Here is a 20,908-nt window from a genome sequence, read left to right as displayed (position 1 = left end):
AACTGCTGTCTGAGAGGCCTGTGGTCTCAAGCGGGTAGGGGTTGGGGACAGGTAGTAAAAGGAGGGTTTGCATCTGGCATTCCAGAAAGGTGATGGGTGTGTGGGAGCCCCAGTATACTCTCCCTGCATTTCAGCCCAGTCTGGATGCTAATTACAGAGCAGCCACCAGCTGCCTGCCCAAGGTGAGAAGAGTCACAGGAGAGGAGACAGGCTGCAGCAGGAGATTTTGCAGTCGGACTTCAGGAATGATCTGAGGGTCTCCAGACCTGGAGTCAGTGGGAAGTAGGCTCCAGCGAGTCCCCATTGGTTGAAAGCTAAAGACGGGGGTGTTGTGGAGAGAGACTGGGAAAGGCTAGGATGCCATATCTATCTTTTTCATCCAAACTGTTGATCGTCAAGTGGAACAGGGGCTGGATCTTCATGCTCCCTGACTCCCTTAGTCAGGGCCTAGTCTTGGTGTTCTAGATCTTTAAGAGACCCCAGCTCTGTCCTGTGGAGGTTTCTACTCCGGGAGAATAGAGGAGAGCTGGGTCCTGCTTTTGAGGAGCTCCCAGCCTGGGGAATAGAGGCAATTCAAGCTCAAGGTAAGGAGGACCAGTGTGTTCATGCTCCCACCCCTATCCTTGACCCCGCTTCTCTGAGTCTGGCTGGTAACAACTTCATTCAACTGCCTTGGGCACACAGAGCGGGGCAAGACTGGCAGGCGGCCCAGGACAGGGAAGGGGAACAAGCTTTTCACTCTTCCCTGCTCCATTAGAGAGATCTGGAGCTCAGGCCTCTCTGCCCCTTTATTCCTCCTCACCCCACCCCTTAGCTGCAGGAAAGCCCAGGTTCAGAAGCAAGACCTGGAGCCTGGACACCTAGATTCTCTGTAGCTCCACTCCCAACTCCCTGTGTGATCCTGGAAAAATTCTTACATCTCTCTGGGCTTCATGCAAAGTGGAAAATTTATCCTCCCTATCCTCCTTCCAGAAAGTGAAGCAGGAGAAAAAAGTAAGTCTTCTCTAGGTTTGGAACGTGTCAGTGCCCCTTAGTTTCTAAGATGCTCCTCCTCTGTCTTTCTCTGCAGTAGGGGTGCGTAGGCAGGCTGGCTTTTCTGAGGAGGGCAGGGGTGACTCACGTGCCCCAGGCTTCTCCTCCCCTTTATGGCTCACCTATATTAATCTCTGACTCACAAAGCAACCGGATGTTGGGGGGTTACATGTATATTTATGGCGGGGGAGGCGGGGGAGTCTCAGACTAGCCCTAATCTGATTTAATAGGTCAGGGACTGAGCTGCCCTTAGGACTTCACTGAATGTCACCTGCTGCAAGGAACTCCTAGGCTTCTGGGTCTTGCTCTTTTTCTCCAAAGTAAGGAGCTGGGCAGAAGAATAATATAAGGTTTTCAGTTAAAAGGATTCTGGTTTAGAGAAAGTTGTCAGATACCACAGCCAGAAGGGAGGACCGATTGAGAATTCACTAAATGCAACTTATTTAAAGCCATTTAAAGCCACAAGAAGGAATTCAGAGTTCCTGCCTCCTCCTGAAAGCTTTTCCTCCTGACTTGCTCTTCAAAAACAGAGATTTCTTTTACAGCAACACAGAGCTGTAGGTAAAAACCTGCACAGACTAGTGCACACAGATGTATGCTTTCCACCCCCCGCCAACATACAGAGCAGACGAATCATTCCATACGTCAGAGAGATCCCCAGCCCATCCACATATACCCGCAAAGGTAAATGCAAAGGCCCAGAGGTAGACACTCCCATGGAGATTCATAATCGACATGGCCCTGCACACCCTTGCTCACACTGGGGTTCTAGGCTTTTCTCTATCCCTTCCCCTAAGGTTCCAGCTCCATACCCCCATGCCCCTCCTGAAAAGTCACCTTAGATCACACCAGCCTCCCTCACCTACTTCCCCAAGAAAATCTTAGGAAAACAGGTTATAGCACAATGTGAGGGACTGAAATTGGAGCCTAGGCTTCCTGTTTCCCCTGCACCCCACCCCCTAAGCCCCACAGAAAGGATGGTAAAGCTCCTTGAGTTTGAGCTCTTCACCTTCTTCTCTTGCCACATAGGGCACCTGACAAAGCCATCATCATGATGCCTATTTTAAAGGTGAGTAGGCCAAGCAAGGTGAAGTGACTTGCCCAGGACCACATGGGGAGGTAACAGAGACGGGGCTCATTTCCCCTGAGTGGGACTGGTGTCTGAACCTCTTCGAGCCACCTGCTGCATAGTTTTGCCTGGAGGCAGATTCCGCCCTCTGCCTGCACTAGAATAATCCAAAACTGGGTTTGTAAAAGGGCCGGAAGCTACAGGCCTGAAGCCGACTTTCACAGGAAATAAAGCTTGGCCCGCAGTCTGGAGTTCATGAGTGAACAGCACAGGGAAATGTAGACCTAGCTCACACAGCCAATGTATTCGCTATGTTAATTTCAACCCTAGGCCTAGCTCTTTCATGACAGTGACAGATAAGGACTGGCATAGGTTCATAAAGACTAACAGAATTAGGACAAAATTGAACACCGGAGTTCCCATATGTGGCTTATCATCTTGAAGATGAAGCCTGATAGCCAGGCATTAAATTCCCTCCGAAAACAGGACTCTGCCAGCAGCTGAACCTGTTCCCTCATTCAAAAAATTTAAGATAATTAAAAGTATGTCCTTCATAGGGCTGGTATGATTGTATGATCAAATTCCCATATACAAGATATGCAAAATAATGCCCAGAATTTATTAGGCACTCAATAAATGTCAATTTATTACCTCTCAGGCTTTATTTCTCACCATCACCACCCCAACCATTCTAGACAGAAATCACAAACTGATTCCCTTCTCCTTGAAGTCTTCTGGTGGCCTTCCCACCTCCACCTGCCTCGGCAAGGTGCCCTTCCTAGACATAATAGTACCCTACTTGAGCAGAGCACATTGTACTAAATGCCACAAATCTATGTTCAAACATGACCCAAAAGAGCTTCCATATAGAAGACAAAGTTAAAACTATGTGAAAAACACCCCAATAATTTTTAATATTAAAAACAAACTATGTGAAAAGGGCAGACAAGCTAAGAAAATGAGAAAATAAAGTGATTTAATTTTAAATCAGAGTTTAAGACAACAGAAGGGTTCATGGCGCTGCACATGACTAAGACATGAACTCAACTTCTGGGAGTTCAGTCGGGTCCAGGAAACTGTGTAGGACATCATGGCCCCTAACCCAAAGCTGGGGCATCGGACAGAAAATTGGGGCAGGACTTTTTGGGGGAATGATTCAGTGTGTTCAGGCCAGCAAGCTCTCCATGAAGGGTCCATATACAACAAGGGTGGAGGTCACACCACTGACATCTTGTTCCAGAGGTCTGAAGTCCTGCTGTCCATCTACAGCTTGCTCCTGAGGCTGGAGATTATACAGTCCACCTCTCACTTCGGGCCTCCACAGCCTGTACCAGGCCTTCGCCTAGGATGGCAAAATCCTCTAGGATCGCTTCGATATTGGGCACCATCACAGACTCCCCACCTTGAGACACTACCATATGCCCTTTTGTGTTGGAGGCCTAGGAGAATCAGAGAAACGAGGTGTCACAAAGGAATGCCCAGAGACAACAAGACACACACACTTCATACCCGACACAGGGTCACTCATGGAGCAGGCCACACACAAACGTGCATGCCCACGTGGAACCACATGTGCACACTCAGTAATGGATGGTGGTCACCAGCCAGTATACCTTGAAGGGCTGAGGCCGGAAACTGGTGGGATTCCAGAGGACACCAATCACCTCTCCACCATGCTGGTCGTAGAAGAAAAGGGCCAGCTCCCCGAAGGCCTTCTAGGAAACGGCAGGACAGAGACAAGATTATAGGTGGGCACCTGAGAGCTACCTCCAAAGGCCCCAGCTTCGCCTTGCCAGGGTCAGTCAGCCCTTTAGGACCTACCCTGAGCTGGGCCAGATAGAGCTGAGGAGGATCATAGCCCAGCACAGGCATTAGTGATGAGGGCCCTGGCTCACTGAGTAGACCACGGCAGAAGGAGGCAGCCGGTGAGTCCACAGCCTGGCGGTGCCGGGGTATGTGGCGGGGAGACAGGCGGATCAGCACATCGTACATGTCCAAGGGTGGCCGGAACACTGTCTGAGGAAAGACAGGGAGGGTCAGCAGCGCCATTTGGAGTTGGGAGCTGGACTACAAATCCCTCCACATGCCCACCTTGATTCCTCCCTTCCCCTTTGTGTGACCACCCATTATGAGTCTGAATGCTCATCTGAAGGCAGGAAAACCAAGGCCCAGTTGGTGCCAGCATGGGGTCCAGCAGGAGGAGCACAAGCTGGGAGCATGAGGCATAAATGGAGCTGGGGCCTTGGTTCTACTCCAGGTTCCACCACTGCCAGGCACTGTGGGCAGCTTCAATTCCTTCTCCGGATTCAGTCTCACCAAACAAAGAGACTGGGCATCCTATGAGGGCCCCTCGAGCCCTGGACTTCCACAGTTCACAGGTCTAATCTCCAGAGCCCCTGGAGTCAGTCTTAGTCAAGGGCTTACCCTGATGTCCCCAGGCCCCCAGGGATCCATTAACTGCTTTTCTAGGACAGGTAAGGCCTCAGCTGCTAGGACGACGAGCTGCTGTAGGATCTGGGGGTACACAGACATCAGACAGGTCAGACCTGACCACACGTCTTAGCCCAGGCTGGGCCTGCTTTTTCCTTGAAGGAGAAAATCACACATTTGGGAGCAGAGATGGGACTGAACCTGGGGTGAGGGTCCATCCTGTGTCCATACAGAGCTTTTGCGATCCTGGGGGGTAATGATGACCATGACAGGGAGTTGTACCCGAGTTGCCAGGAAGCCACTGCGGATCTCCACCTGCTCCTCCACTGTAGGCAAGATGGGATCCTGGCTCAGCTTGCCCTTCTCCCCCAAATATCCTTTACTGCCCCAGGACCTCTTCCTATACACCCAGCAGCTACCCATCACAGGGATTTTCCAATGCCCCTCTCCCAAGTGGCAAAGGTGATGAAAGGGACACTATATTTGCCTCAACTGGGTGGGGAGTTAAACTCCCAGCCTCAGCCCAGAGGCAAAATTTTCCACTCCCTGGCATCCATCTGGTTTCCGGGCCTATACAAGCTGAGGCCTGCCCCTGGCCCCCTCCCACCCTATGTTCCCACACACCTGGGGAATTAGAAAGCTGACACCTTCCTCTCTACTGGGATCAGGAACTCCTCATGTTACAACCAGAAATCATCACTTCCACCCCCCAAGAGGTCTGGGCAACTATTCTAATCTGGACCTTTCCCTGTTCCCCACAAGACTTCTCACCTGGTGTTCAGTCGCCCTTCTCTTCTCCCCTTCACAGTCCCCCAGGTGGCCTGCTTACCACGCCCAGTCTACTCTGTTTTTGGTCATCACATGGGCAAACCACATCTCTACAGTCTCAGAACTCACTAAAGGCTTGATCTGGGCCTCTTCCTCCTCCTAATTCCCCACCCCAAGGCAGTCAAGATCAAGTGTAGATATCTGGAATGGGGGAGGCTCAGAGAAAACCTAACAGACTGACAGGGAAAACCCTTGCCTGCCATATTCTGCAACCCACAAAGCATAGTTCTTCCAGTCCTCTGACCCTAGTGCGACCACTTACCAGTGAGTTCATTGTTGAGGTTGACGATAAGGGGGTTGTTCTTCCAATCAAAGGTTGATACCAGGAAAAGGAACCGAAGGAAGCCCACCTGGGGAGAGCTGAGGGGAAGAAGTAAGCGAAGTGGGGTCCAGCCACACATTCCCCAGGCTTCCCACACAGTCTAGGGAGCCTGGACCCATTGGCATGCTTGGGAGGGATGTCTTAGAACTCCTCTGTCACTTGCTTCTCTCATTTGGATTGAAGGTATAGCATGAGGGATAAAAGTCCCAAGGGGAATTTAGGGGCTAAGGAAAAGAAGGAAGGAATTACCTGGGAGGGGTGAAGGGCTCAGGGTGCAGGAAAAGGGCAGCAGCCACCAGGTCCAGGCTCTCGTCAGTGAACCCCTCACCCAGAAGCTGGGCGCGTACCCACCGCTTGGTCAGCCGAGCCACACCTGAGAAGGCTGGGTGCTGCTGTTGGAGTCTACGGGGTGGGAGGGAAGGTGGCAGTGGCAATAAGACTTGGGCACTCAGGGCCCAAGAACAGTGTTTCAGCCCTAGCACCACTATTTATTCAAACTTTACCCAACACTGGCCTCTGTGCTAATGCATTACTTGTGTAAACTCATGTCTCCCTAACTAATAACCCAAGAGGTTGGTCCTAGCATTATTCCCGTTTTACAGATGAGAAACGTTAAGTTCCAGGGGGAAATCCTGTCCAGAGGGATTTAGCCAATGAGATGGCAGGGCCAGGATTCTGGAACTTGCCTGACTCCAGAACTCATATCCTTATTAACCAGCTGACCTCCCAAAGAAACAGGTGGCCAGGAGAGCAGAATGGGGGCAGAAAAGCATCTATGGAGAGAAGAGCCTGTGCAGGTGGCCATACCCATGTAAGGCACTGGTGAGCAGGGGTAAATGCCTTGTGTCCTTCTCAAGGCGGAAGGAGGCAGGTGTGTCCCTCAGTGAGATCATTCCCTCAGGGCTCCGCATCTCCTTCAGGATCTGGGGCTCCCGCTGATAGGCCACACGAATCCGGAACACAAACCCATCCTATTGGAAGAGGGTATGGGGTGGGAGGTATATGTTGGCCTGGGGCACCCTGACACCCGTTGTCCCCTCCCTCCCTAGGGGAACCCCCACCCTGCACCAGCCCAACCTTAAGGACATCAGTATGTGTGGCTGTGGCCCGGCACTGTAGCCCATGCTGTTGCGTCAGCAGCTCTGCCAGGCGCAGCTGGAAGGCAGCTCGGACCCGCCTTATAGCCTCAGCATCCTGTGGCCACTGACCACTGCCCTCCAAGTGACATACCACTGGGGAGAAAAGTGAGAGGTCTCGAACTGCAGTCTGGGGTGAGGACAGTCCCTCTTACCCCCACCCCAGAGCCCCCTCACCAGTCATGGGCTCCACGTAGGCCGGACAGGGCTTGTCAGGCCGGGGCAACAGCGAGGCCCGCTCTCGCAGGTGTTCATGGAAGGAGTAGGCTGGCCAGACTGGAGTTGGTGGGAACACCTATGAAATAAAGACTGAGGAAAGGGTCTGGGATTGGAGCGGGGAGGAGGAGTACCCAGAATCAGGAGTTGGAAGGGAGAATACTGGGTGAGTGGAGCAGAGGTGGGGCTCTCTGCCCTCTTGAACCTCACCTCAGTGTAGCGCAGCGCTGGGTGAGCTCCCTGCACAGCAGACACAGTCAGTGGGAGACCTTCCAGCCCCCAGAGCAAGCGGCTGAGGTCATCGTAGCAACGCACCACAGCTGCCAGGGCCTCCTCACCTGTGCTGGAGGTCTGAGAGGGAGAAGACAGTCAAGAGGCAAGGTCCCACAGAACCAACCACCCCCTGGGATTCTGCCAAGGCTCTGGCTGCTGCAGAGCCAGCGCCCCCTCTGCTGGACACTCCAGAAAGTGCAGCCTGACTGAAGTAAGGGCTCTTTATCAACTACCCAATCCAGCCACGCAGGCTACTCTGCAATCCCTACCATTGACCACAGCCCTGAACCAGTATCCTTACCTCTTTCAGGCCTTGGATCAGTGCATCCAGGAGGCCCCCCATATAGTGGACGCAGGTATCAGGGATGTCAGCATGGCTAGAAAAGGGGTACAGACACAGTGTGGGCATTGGGGCTAGGAGTCAGCTGCTGGATGTGAGCTGCTCATCTCAAAAGCCTGAGCCAGACCCTCCTAAAAGGCTCTGCAACCCAAGGTTGCCTCCTGGCATTCATATGCTAACACTTACATTGCCAAGAGGTGGGTGACAACCTGGTGGGGAATAAGGCGCTTCTGGGACATAGAGACTGCCTCCCAGACCACAGCTTCCCGAATGGCTCCATCCTGGAAACGCCGGAGCTCCGAGCGAGATCCCCAGAACTGGCGGAAGTCAGCAGCCTGAGAAGAGGAAAGGGGTGATGTGATGGGAGAGATCAACAAAGAAGGGCTCTGTCAGGAATCTCCCTAATGGGTCTCAATACAGGTGGCAAGAGGATAATCCACACCACACCTTCCAGTGCCCATGCTGGCCTTCCCAAGACAGGGCCAAATCAACCCGTAAACCCCAGTGCTCCTCACCTCAGGCTGGTCGGCCTCTGGACCCAGTTCAAGGACACTGGTCAGGCCCTCAGGCCGGAGAAGCAATCCCAGCGTCAGGGTCCCAGATTCCCTGTGCTTCGGTGGATCTTGACTAATGGCCCACTGTAGGGGAACAGAAAGGCTGAGCTCAGCCCAAGATTCCCCCAACTTAATCCGGAAATCTACCTTCTAGCTAGAGGGATGGTGTGTCTTTTGTATCTCCTGGGACCCTAGATCAAACCTCCCTCATACCCACAAACTCCCTGACCCAAACCACCTCACCTCTGAGACTGGGGGCCTAGAGTGGGCCAGCAGTTGCAGCCGGGACCCAAGGCCCTGCTCCAGGAGGGTAGTTAGCGGACCCAAGGCAGCTGAGACGTAATCTCCACCATTGTCCTGCAGCTCTGGACATAGCTTCAGCCGGTGACATGCTGCCTGCAGACGACTCAGTGGACAGAGACTGGGGGTGGGGCATAGAGGGACAGAAGGATAATCAGGTATTGCTGGCCTCAAGTATCTCCTCAACCCCGCCACAACCAGGAAGATCTGAGCACCTGCCTGAGGACCTCCGCACCATCACTGTAGCCCCAGAGAAACAGGATCCACTGACATACCCTGTCACCTCTAAACTTACTGCAGGATGTGGTCAAAAGCCCGGATCATGGGTTTGGGAGTCATCAGCAGCAGCTGGAATCCATCCTCAGCTTTGCTATCCAGCAACATCATAGACAGCCGTGCCTCGTGTTGCACCTGGAGCCACAGGGACTCAGATGTGAGACTGCCACCACTGTACCCTTCCCTTCACTGGGCTCAAACCAAGAGACATGCCTGACCTAAACTCTTTGGAGAGAAGTTTCTTAGGTTCTCATGCTGGCAGAAAGGACAAGGTCTAGGCTGGAACAGCTGAGGAACCACAGGCCTGAACCAGTGGGGGACCATTGGTACCTGATGGTAAGTGGAGGCAGTGACATCAGCACAGAGGTTGAGATGGCCTGAGGAGTCCAGGAAGACAACTGGGAAAGTCTGGTGGAAGTCAGCCAGGGCCGGCTTAGAGGGGCAGAGAGAAGCCAGTCAAGATTGGGGCCTTACCTTCAGGTATCCTTGCCCAGACTCAGCTCTGCCCTACTCACCAAGGAGGGATCTGAGCTGAGACATAAATTGATCCCGTTGACTGTCAGATCTGTGGTGGCTGAAGTGAACCAGAGAAGGTGGGTGTGTCAGAAATTATTCCCCTGGGGACCCAGCCCTAATGACACCCTCCTCCCAGCCAGGTGGCTGCAACTGTGTACCTCTGGGACTCAGTTTGCTCATCTGTCTAATGGCAAGAAACCAAATGATCCCCGACAAGATGAGAGGATTCTCTGGATGAGTGGAACCCTTTGCCTTTCTGAACCTAGCCACTCACCCAGAAACTGCAGGACACTTCTCAGAACCTGGTAGCCGCTCATGGTGGTGTGGATCTTGCGTGTGGACACGAGGAAGGCAACCAGCATGGAGACAAGGAACCCACTAAACCCTCCCAAGCCCTGAAAGAAAGATGGAGAAAGAGGCCTAAGCTCAGAGCCAGCCCGCCCTCCATGAGGCGGAGAAGCTGGGCTACTTCCAACTCACCTTATCCAGTTCCCGCTGCCGTAGCCAGACCTTCAGAAGTGCCACACCGTCCTTCAGCCCCAAGGCTGAACCCAGCACGGTTGACAGCAGCTGCACATGAGACTCAAGGGCCGTGTCCTGCAGGATCCATGTGTTATAGTGGGGGGTTGGGGGCTCTGAACTACCTGTGGGAGGAGAAGAAAAGCTATGAGAAAAGTCCTCATAATACCCTTCCATCCAGCTCCACCTTGACACCAGTGCCTGCTCACCATCCCCTGGAGGACTATGCCCTCGGTACCAGGCAGAGCGCACATTATTCTTGGATGGCAGCAAGCGGCATAGGCGGAAGAAGTCAGGTGGAGGGCATGGATGCAGACGTACAGTGACCAGGCGCTCATCCTTCCCTGGTGGGGGAAACGGGGTGCTGAGACCTTGTAGCCCCCTGGAAACAGAGGGGTCCCTGCATTACCACCCTAGCTACTTGAGGGCCCCACACACTCCCACCTCAGAATTTGAGATCCCTATACCGTCTCTCTCAAACTTGAAGCCCAAGTCTCTCATCTTGGACTTAAGGCCCCTGTGCCCTTCCACCATTGGATCTGTCAACCCATACTATGCCCTCAGCCCAGTGTGTGCCTCCCACCATATGGCCGCAGCAGCAGTGAGGGTTTCAGGTGGCAGCCATTGGTGTAGGAGAAGCGAACACTGCCAAAGAGGGGGTCTTGAGCCAGGTGATGAGCCAAGTGGGCCAGGTAGAGAGCACGCTTGCGGAAGTAGCGCTGGTTCAGCCCATCCTTGTCCTGTAGGATCTCCTGGAGAGGGTCAGGAGAAGAAAGAGATAGCTGGGCACTTAAGTACTTGCTGTTGGAGAGCTTGGGGGCAAGATGAAGCCAAGGTAAGAGTCACAGTTTAGCAACCCCAGGGATTCTCTGTTGGCCAGAGTGCCTGAGCCAGGGCTAGCAACATAACACCCAGCTCACAAAGGTCTAAGGGAGCAGTAACTGGCCCAAGGGCACATCTCAAGATGATTGTGGTGGTCTGCTCTTTTGATTTAGAATTCATATTTCAATCTAATGGCAAGTGGCAGGTGGGAAAGAGAGAATGACCCAGGGATTTGTAGATGGTGCAGCAGCAGGCCTCTCCATCCTCCAAACTCTGGACCTCACCCTGGGCATGGTCAGTGCAATATCCACATTGATGTCCGGTCGGATGCAGGTGCCCAGAAGGTAGCTGCCCACAACAGTGACCTGGGCTGGGGGCAAGAAGCGGAAACAGCCCTTCACCGTATAGGGCACTTGGTGGAGGGGAACTCGAACCCCAGCCGGGAGCCATGCCTGGTCAGTCAGCTGCGGGGACAGAGATAATGATATTGATCTGATTGCCTTCAAAACATGTCCCCTTGATGTCTAATAGATCTCAAATTCAACAGGTCAACGTGTTTAAAACCGAACTCCTGATCTTCCTATAAATACATCTTCTCCATTAAGGCAATTCCATACTAGTTGCTCAAGCAAAAAACATCTTGACTGATTTGTTAAGAACACCCATTTCACTTTCAGTATATGTGCTGATGAAGTGAGCACCCAATTCACCTTCAAAAGGCAACCAGACTCTGACCACTTCTCTACTTCTCTTAGTCTGAGCTACTACCATTTTTCAGTGGATCACTGCATGAGAGGTTCCTAACTAGTCTTCTTGATTTCACCTTTGTCCCCCTCCATTCTACTTTCAACACAACAGCCTGAGTGAACCTTTTAAAACTAAAATTAGGTCACATCACTTCTCTCCAAATAAACCATGCAGTAGTCCCTTATTTCACCCAGAGCGACAGCCAAAGTCCTGGTTTTGGTACACAACAACCTAAATGAAATGACCCCTCCATTACCTTTCTGAGTTCATCTCCTTTTATCTTCCCCTCATTCATTCCAAGGAATGCACCAGACCTACCCCTACCTTTGAGCCTTTGTGTTGGTTATTTCTCCTTCCTGGAATGCTCTTTCTCCCTTAGATATCTAACGGTTGCCTCACTTCCCCCCAAACCTTACATTTGGCCTACCTCAACCACCCTATTTAAAATTTCAAACCATTCCCATCCTCTGACATTCTCACAATCGATTAACTTGTCCTATTTTTCCCTTTTCACAGTGCTTAGCACCTTCTAATGTTGCCATATGGTTTACTTGACATGCTTAGTATCTATTGCTTATAACCCCAACACTAGAACATAGGCTGCTTTGTTCACTGATGTATCCCTGACAACAAAACTACTGCAAAGCACATAAATGTTTGTCAAATGAATGAGCAGGTGATTGACCACACTCCCAGCTGAGCCTCCTGGCAGTGAGAATGAGCTCCAGAGATAGCAAGGCCCCTGTTTCAGATGTCCCCACTGAGGACCTCTTCTAGGCTTTCCAATTACCCACACCACTAGCCTAACCTCTGTCTCAGGGGTTGAGGGCACCCTCATGATCCGCTGGTTGACCTCCTGTAGAAAAGCATCAATTCGCTCCTTCTTCTTCTCTGACAGCCTCACTTCCTTCAATAGCTCCTCTACCTGTAAGAAGGGGTGAGGGAGAGTCCTTTAGCCTCAAGATCTCAAGCCTGCTCCTCTAACCTAGGCCCCAGCCACCCAACAGTACCTGTAAACGAAGCAAGCTGGAATGAAATAGGCTCTCGGTTTCCCGAAGGCGATTCAGCTCCTCACTGGTAGGCTCCTTGTACAGTTCTGCCTGGCTGAGCTTCACTGGCTTCAGGAGGCCCTCCACTGGAGACTCAGCCACTGTATGGCTCTTTGAGGATTGCTTTTTTCCCTCTTTGCCTGTGACTTTCAGAGCTGACTCCATCACCTGGGGGCAGTGAGAGGGAGAAGCCAGTGTGAGGTCACATGTGTCTAGAATCCATCGCCTGAAGTGTCACCGTGATAGGATGTAGATAAAAGCCTGCTCCTGGTTCCTCTTTTGAATGGGAGTCAGATTGTGTAAAACTCAATTTAATCGTTACTGACAGCACAAGCATGGAGCTCTGCTTGGAGTTGGTAGGGGTAATAGCTGACTAAGTCCTACCCTAAGTAATGCCTAAGCTCCTTGTATTTCCAGGTACCACGCATCAGGGCGCTTCCTCTTCTGCTGAGTTAGTTCTGGAACTTTGCAAATGCCATCTCCACTCTTGCTCTATTCAAATTTTGCCAGGTCCCACCTCCCCTGGCAAACCCTGACTATAGATTGTATGCATTCATACTCTATTAGTGATGGGAAGAGCTAAAACCTATTGGCTCTGGAGAACATAGTAAGTCACCCAATCCTTACAATAATCCTAGAAGAAAACAGACACTTAAAGGTCCCATGAGCTCCAGGTTCCACAGTTGATATGCCTATACTGTGAGCAGGCTTCACACCCTGGTCTGCGGGATCCCAAACCTTCCTTCTCCCTTCCAGTCCTGGACCCCGCCCCCATCCACAAACCCACACCCGGGAGAGCCTTACTGGACCATTCCAGAAGCGCCACCATATGCCCCAAGCTGAAAGCAGAGAGCGAAAGGAGCTCCTACAGAAGGGACTGCTTTCATGCTCCTTGTTGGCGAGCAGTCAGGCTCTCCCACCTCTGGCACGTTGAGCATCCCTTCCTCCTAGATGGCTCACTCACCTCCAGCTCCCCAGCAGCTACGCGAAGCTTCCTTTTCGCAGGCGCTGGCCCCATCCCTCCAGGTCCAGGTCTCGCTCCAGCACTTGGGATTTAAAGCCGGCGGCACAATTTCTTCCCACCGCGACAGAACTGCTGAAGCCTCTCCGCAGAAGCTGAGCCCCCTCAGGAGATCTGCTTCACAACCCAAAAGTTCTGCTAAGGTACCCCAAGCTAGAGTAGCCCCAGAGAACCGCTAGGGTGCCGCAATCAAGCCTCGTGCCGCAGGACTCCGCCCAGCTCCAGAGCCATTGGGTGAGTGCCCGAGCTGCTGCTCGCCATTGGTTCCTGTCACTCTCCAGGACCGCCCATTGTGTCGGGAGGGGCCAAACAGACCGATTTACGGTCTTTTTGCGACACTACACCGGAAGCTTGCGGGTAGCTTGGCAGTCGCTTCCTTTTCCGGACTTCCTTCATTTGGGTACAGAGGGGAAGGGCGGAGCTAACTTGGGCCCTCTGGGAAAGGTTTATTTACACCAGTGACGTCTCCTTTTGTTTGTCCACCACGTCTTAGCAATTATCCAGTCTTGTAAGTTCTCCCTCCAAAATATATCTTGAATGTATTCATACTTCTCTGTCTTTACTGCCAAGTTTAATCCAAGTCACATCATCTTGCCCCTAGATTATTGTAAAGGCTTTTATCTAGCTTCGTAAAATTTCCAAATCTACTGAAACGTTGCGATACTGATATAATGAATGCACATGTAATCGTAGTCCAATTATAAATTTCAGGAAATTTTACCTTGATTCAATATTATATAAAGTCCATATTTAAATTTTGCCAATTAATCCCACCAATACCCTTTACATAGTAGCATTTTATTTCCTGATGCAAGATCATGCATCAATTTAGTCATGTTTTTCTCCTAATCTGGAACATTTCTTGAGCATGCTATCTTGCTCTCTTTTTTTTTTTTTGTCTTTTATAACAACTTTTTTGAAGAATATAGAAGTTTCATTTAATAGCTTTTCCTTTATTTTTTTATTTAAGTACAGTATACATACAGAAAAATCACATAGGGTACAGCTTTAATATTCACAAACCAAACATTCATGTAATCAGATCCTAGAAAATAAACTCCTCTCATGCTGCCTTCTGGTTACTCCTTCCCAACAGTAACCACTATCCTGAATTCTAAGGGCATAGATTAGTTTATGCAATAGCTTTTAGAGGAACTTTCACAAAAGTGGATTTGTCCTTCCACAATCTGTTTACACATAGTTTCCAGAATGAGTTTTCCAAAACTAAAATCCTATCATGTTACTCTCCTTTTAAAAATTCCTCAGTGGCTCCTATAAAAATTAATAAAGGGAAACCTCACTAAAATGAAGTCAGGAGATAAGAAGGGGAAGCTCTCACAAAATACCACTGGAAGAATTGACAGTTACAGACCCCAACAGAAGAATTGACAAAAGAAAAGAATCATGAATTATAGGCCTGAACAGGAAAATTCTACAGTGCATCTTCTACAAGAAATCGACTATCCCAGTAACTCGGCCAATAAGAAACCATCTTCTCCTTGAACTCTCGCTTTTCTCCAACGGATTTTTATTCAAAAACAGTTCCTCCCAACTTCCTCCTTTTTCTCCATAAAAAACACTCCTCTCCTTTGCTTGTGGGGCTTGTCTATGGCTTTTACTATAGCTTGCCTGTCCTGAATTGCAATTCTTTGTTTTTCCCATTTTTGCTGGTAAACTGTTTTATTTATTTTTTAACCATTTTATTTTTAAGGTCAACACAATTGTTTTTAGAATAAAATACAAACTTCTACAAGACCACGATAAATGTGGTCCCTCTCTATCCCATCCTTTCTCTTAATAACTCCACCCCTTGCTCACTTAGCTCCAGCAACATCAGCCTTCTTTCAATTCCTTGGTTGTATCAAGTTCTCCCCTACCGCAGAGATTTGAGCCAAACCATTTGCTCTGCCTGGAATGCTTTTTGTTTGCCTTTTTCCTTTTCATCCTTCAGCTCCCAGAATAAATATCACCTCTTTAGTTAAGCCTTCACTAACCACCAAATCTGAAATGTTTTCCCTTATCCAATTACTCCCATTTATTTCCTTTTTAGCACTTTTTAAAAAACTACTTTTGATTGTTTATCAGTTATCCATCAATTTGCCCTTGACTGAATCCATGGAAACTAGAACCAGATATACATGGCCTGTGCCTTGCACACTGTAAATACTCAATAAATGTTTTCTGAATGAATGAATAAATGAATGAATGAATATAACTGACAACCTTCCAGCCTTGTCTCTTACCATTGTTTCTGTCAAATTTTATGCCCAGCCATATTAAACTATTTGGAGTTTTTGACTATTGTGCTTTCTTGTTCCGGGTCTTTGAACTTGCTACCCTCTTTGCTCAGAATGTGTTGTCCCCCCTGCCCAAGCTTTATTGAGATATAAGTGATATATAGCATTGTTTAGGTTTAAGATGTACAATGTGATGATTTGTTACACATATATATTGCACAATGATTACGACAGTAAGGTTAACACATTTAACACATCCTTCATCCCACGTAATAACCATTCGTTGTTGTGGGGGTGGTGGGGGTGGTAACATTTAAGATCTACTCCTGAGGTCAGAGAAAAGGCAGCAGGTGGAAGCTACAGCAGGCAGGCAGCCTAGCCCAACTTCACCATGGTGGACACCTTTGCGGGCACCTAGAAGCTAGCAGACAGCAAGAATTTCGATGACTACATGACTACATGGTGTGGATTTTGCTACCAGGCAGGTGACTAACATGACCAAGCCTACCACAATTATCAAAATAAATGAGGATACTGTCATCATAAAAACACAGCATCTTTAAGAATATGGAGGTCAGCTTCAAGCTGGGGGTGGAGTTCGATGAGACAACAGCAGATGACAGGAAGGTCAAGTCCATTGTGACACTGGATGGAGGCAAACTATCCACATGCAGAAATGGGACAGGCAAGAGTCAACACTTGAGCAGGAGCTTGTTGATGGAAAACTAATCCTGACACCCATGGCAGTGCAGTTTGCATCCACACTTACCCTTCACTGACTGCTCCTCTGCCAACTGGCTACCCCTGGACTCAGCACTAGATTGCCTCATTTTTTCTTCTGGCATTTTGTATAAATCCATGTTGGTTGGGGAAATTCTTCTACGGACCCATCCTGGATCCAGTTTCTGTTTCCATTGTGTTTGTTTTTTTAATTGTATCCAAAATGTACTCTGAGGTCAATAAAACAGAACCAAAGAAGAAAAATCTACTCAGCAACTTTCAAGTATATAATATCAAGTATAGCCACCATGCTGTGCTGTGTTTGTACCCTTTAACCAATATCATCTAATTTGCCCCTCTCTCCAGCCCCTGGCAAACTACCAGTCTTTCTATTTCTATGAATTTGGCTTTTTGAGATTCCACAAATAAGTGAGATTATGCAGTATTTGTATTTTTCTTTATCTGACTTATTTCACTTTGCACAATGCTCTCAGTATTCATCTATGTTGTCACAAATGCAGGATTTCCTTCTTCTTTATGGCTGAAGAATGTTTTGATTGCTAAGGAAGCTTTCTTGGAGGAGATGGGGCTTTGCTAAGACTTGAAGTATGAACTGAGTTTGAATTGACTGAGAGGAGGAAGTAGCACCACTAATGTCTGAGGAAGAAGAAAAAGCTGAGAGATAAGTCAATCATTTATTCCACATTGGATAACAAGAAATGTCAAGCCCTGTGTTCAATGTCAAGGATAAAGAGATAAATAGGACATGATGATCACAAGCCAGAGACCTAGAATAATGCTCTAGCCCTTACATTTCACGGACTGGTCCTTCTATTAATTCAAATATAAACTCCCAGAGGTTTCTTCTGCTCTTGCCTTGCCTCCAGCTAAAACTGCAACCACCCCAACATTTTCAGTCTTAGGCCCCCTTTAATCATCTTCATTAGTATTCACCAAAGCTTGAAATGGTATTATTTGTCTACAAATTACTTGTTTTTGTCTGTTTCTGTCTCAGCCACTAGAATGTAAGCTCTATGAGGGCAAGACCCATCATTTCTGTCTCATTCACTACTATATCCTTGGCATTTGGTACAGGACCTGTCACATAGTAGGCACTTAATAAACATTTGTTGAATGAATGAATGTCTATTTCTTAAGAGCGCCTTGGAGGCTGGGAGAAAGATGTAAACAAATAATTGCAGTATAGAATTGGGGTGATATGCACACATTGCTGGGCACACTACACTAGGAATATTACAGTATGATGGTTGAGAGCAGCCACACTAAAGTGGGATGGCCAAGGTTCAACTCCAGGTTTTGCCATTTACTCACTGAGTGACATTAACCTCTCTAAGTTTATTATAATCAGCAAAATAGATATTCTAGTAATCACTATGTCATGGATTTTTGTAAAAATTAAATGAGATACTGTGTATAAAGAGCCTGTTACATATTGATGCACAGCAAATGTTAACTATTATTATTAAAGAAGATCATGGCTCCTTAAGAGCACTATTCAATACTTAACATGCGTTAACGTATGAAGAATAAAAAAAATGTTGGTCCCTTAAAAAAAAGTCATTCTATAAGGTCAGAATTGTCTTTTTTAAAGCAAAGACCCCCTCCCTCTCATTTATTTTGCCAAGATTTCCATATCTTTTCTCTTTGCAAGAAAGGTAACTGATTCTTCAGAAGAGCCCTGGTTATAGAGTACCAGGTGATGCCATAGAGACCAAGAAGAAATATCCTTATTTTCTCTACCACCAGAGGGCACCAATCAATCAAGTCAATCTCTTATTATGAAACTATGAGAAAGCTCTAGGAAGCTGTTTCTGACATTCATTCTTTTGACAAATATATTTTGAGTACCTACTATTTGCCAAACATTGTAGTAGTTTGTGTATGCTTATGAATAAGACCTGTTGTCCTTATGGACTTTATAATCTTGAGCACCTACTATGTGTCTGAGAGTTCCTATTAGTCATGGAGGTGAAGGGTGTGGTTCAATTTGTGATGACTGTTGTTTTGTTACTGATTGTCTTCCTGCCCTTAGTTGCCAGCCCATGAGAACAATTACTTGGTGTCTACTTTATATCAGACAGTGTGCTGTCACTGAGGATCCAGGGATGTAGAAGACACAGTTGCAAACTACTAATAAACAATATCTTACCAGCTAAAATAAAAAGGCATGAGACAAGTCTGTGGAATTCTATCTAGTTCCTCTGACCTAAGAATGAAGGACCTTAAGCACACAACTCATTAACATACTTGGCTGTCAGCCTCCCAGACAGGTGTATGTTTAATTAGCCACCCAGCACAGGGCCATGGCCACTGTTGATATTTAGTATGAGTTTGTGAATTGATTTGAGCCCAGGAAGCAACTTCTGGTCTGAGTGCCAGGTGTATGTTTCAGTGGGTTAGGCTAAAGATCTACCAACTTCTGGGTCAGGGTGGGGCTGTGACGAATTTATGTGGGTGAAATGCTTTGAAGATGAATTTTCTATTTGTCTACTCACAACCTTGTTATTAAAAGTGTCAACATCATCTCTCATGTTTCCAGGTCAGCAATCTTCTTGACCCTAAATTGAGTGCTGGAGAGGAAGTCAGAATAAGTCATATATCATCATTTTTGGAGCAAGGGCTGCATTGATTGAAACACTCCTCCTCTGAAGCGAGCTCTAAGTCCAGTGGAGTATGGCCTCAAGACCTATAGAATTGGGAGCTAGGGAATGACTTCTTTAAAATACTGAGACCTAATTTCTGAGAAAACAACAACAATAAAGGGGCTCCTTCAGCGTGGATTGTGCACAGACTTCCTTCTGATGAGTACAGCATAGAAAAGAGATAAAAAGAGTAACTTTACAGTGGAGAAACCTGAAACACTACCTCAGCCAAGTGACTGAAGTCAATATCAACACTGATGTCATGTTGATATTATGTGCCCTCAATATGATGTGATGAAAATGTTATTTTACCCCTGTGATCTTCTCCCCATAACCCTGCTCTAATCATGAGAAAAACATTTCAAATCCTACTTGAGGAACATTATACAACATACTTGACTAGTACTCTTCAAAACTTTCAAGGTCATCAAAAACAAGGAAAGTCTGAGAAACTCAGAGTCAAGAGGAATCTAACAAAACCTGAAAACTAAAAATACTGAGGTGTCCAGGATAGGATCCTAGAACAGAAAAAGGAAACTAAGGGAATGTGAATAAAGACTTCAGTTAGTAATATATAAATATTGGTTCATTAATTGTAACGTATGTACTATACTAATAATTGGGGAAAATGGGTGCCTATGGGAAAATATGGGAACTCTCTGTACTATCTTCTCAATTTTTCTATAAGTCTAAAACTATTGTGAAAAGAAGTCTATTAAATTATGGAGGGGGTTGTATCCAGAATACAGCTTTGCCTTTAAAGTATTTTTTCTTCCTTTAAAGTTCCTATTAATGGATAATTTACCATGTGCCAGTGTTAAACCTTGTATATAGATGATCTCATTTAATCTTTATAACTGCTTATGATAGGTATAATTTACCTTCTTTTACAGAAGCTTATGAAGAAGGAATAATATAATATAAATGGTGGAGCCAGGGTCGGAACCAAGGATCTTTTTGATCCTAAAATTTTAAGTGTGTGAAATTTTCACAGTATCTTGGATTTTCTAGGAAACGTTTAGTCAGTTATTATAGAACATGCCATTCTGGAAGAAAGGAGTATTCTATCTAAATCATGAGGACTGAAGACTGCCTCCACATCTCACTTCTGCATGATTATCTTAAAAGTCCCTCGATTCCAGGTTGGACCTTCAAGCTCAAAGAATCTATAACGGGGTCAAAGTTCACCAACAGTACTTCATTTTACAAATGGGGAAACCGAGGGATAGCCAGAGCACTTGTCTCAAATCACAGAGAGAAGGGCCAGGAACCCAGGTTCAGTCCGTATTGTTATTTCTCTATTTCCCACAGCTTCCTCTTTGTAGTTAAGAAGGGAAGTAGAAACTGGCCTGCCTTCCCCGTTTCTGGATAGAAACTGTCCCTCCGCCCCCCAAATGGGTGACATACTGCCTTCCAAGGACACACTGGCGTGAGGGCTGAACCTGCAGAAAAGTTGTCGGGACGCCTGTTTCCACCGATAAGGCCCGCATTCTCAGCACATCCTTGTCAAGCATCTACCGAGTGCAGGGACAACGTGCTGTGTGTCGCGGGGAGGGGCCTGCAGAGGACCACGGCTCTTGGGAGGGTGGCTGAGGACTATAGATACACATAGGGGAAGGAGGGAGCTGATGACTCTAGGACCAAAGGTCTCATCCGTGGCGCACCTTGGGAACCAGGGCGTCAAGCCGCATAACCGTCATTTTGGGGCCAAGGGCACTCTCTGAGGCCACCCTCGGCTTCCACAACTGCTTGGCCCTTTAAGGGTGGGGTACACGCGCCGGCGTCACAAAGCGCCGCCACCGCGCTGGGCGGTGGAGAGGAGGCGGGGAAGTGGGAGG

The 20,908-nt window shown here is 48.0% G+C and overlaps 1 protein-coding gene and 1 pseudogene across 1 annotated transcript; one reads left to right on the top strand and one right to left on the bottom strand.

Moving 5' to 3' along the window:
• Window positions 1-2,991: 2,991 nt before the first annotated feature.
• Window positions 2,992-13,674, bottom strand: NOL6 (nucleolar protein 6). The gene is made up of 26 exons (XM_006916059.3): window positions 13,394-13,674; window positions 12,391-12,597; window positions 12,189-12,305; window positions 10,918-11,097; window positions 10,395-10,563; window positions 10,021-10,155; window positions 9,773-9,936; window positions 9,567-9,687; window positions 9,292-9,350; window positions 9,107-9,208; window positions 8,796-8,911; window positions 8,444-8,621; window positions 8,162-8,284; window positions 7,833-7,981; window positions 7,608-7,683; window positions 7,244-7,384; window positions 6,995-7,112; window positions 6,759-6,913; window positions 6,489-6,652; window positions 5,931-6,083; window positions 5,622-5,719; window positions 4,733-4,857; window positions 4,526-4,615; window positions 3,923-4,117; window positions 3,715-3,816; window positions 2,992-3,540 (listed from the first exon to the last, which is right to left on the bottom strand). The coding sequence occupies exons 1-26, from the start codon at window positions 13,445-13,447 to the stop codon at window positions 3,391-3,393; spliced, it is 3,441 nt and encodes a 1,146-aa protein (XP_006916121.1). The 5' UTR covers window positions 13,448-13,674; the 3' UTR covers window positions 2,992-3,390.
• A 2,404-nt stretch (window positions 13,675-16,078) lies between these two features.
• Window positions 16,079-16,507, top strand: LOC107195939 (annotated as a pseudogene).
• Window positions 16,508-20,908: the final 4,401 nt, after the last annotated feature.

Source organism: Pteropus alecto, unplaced genomic scaffold, assembly GCF_000325575.1.
Source record: "Pteropus alecto unplaced genomic scaffold, ASM32557v1 scaffold206, whole genome shotgun sequence".
In the NCBI taxonomy this organism is placed as follows: domain Eukaryota; kingdom Metazoa; phylum Chordata; class Mammalia; order Chiroptera; family Pteropodidae; genus Pteropus; species Pteropus alecto.
This window is presented reverse-complemented; position numbering and strand designations above follow the sequence as displayed.

What these genes read in the sequence shown, in the direction of transcription:
- NOL6 (XM_006916059.3), bottom strand. Translation starts at nt 13,447, where the DNA reads ATGGGGCCAGCGCCTGCGAAAAGGAAGCTTCGCGTAGCTGCTGGGGAG. An exon ending in TCAGCTCAGATCCCTCCTTG is followed by an intron (nt 9,209 to 9,291) that starts GTGAGTAGGGCA and finishes TGCCCCTCTAAG; the next exon opens with CCGGCCCTGGCTGACTTCCA. An exon ending in GTCACCCACCTCTTGGCAAT is followed by an intron (nt 7,684 to 7,832) that starts GTAAGTGTTAGC and finishes CCCCTTTTCTAG; the next exon opens with CCATGCTGACATCCCTGATA.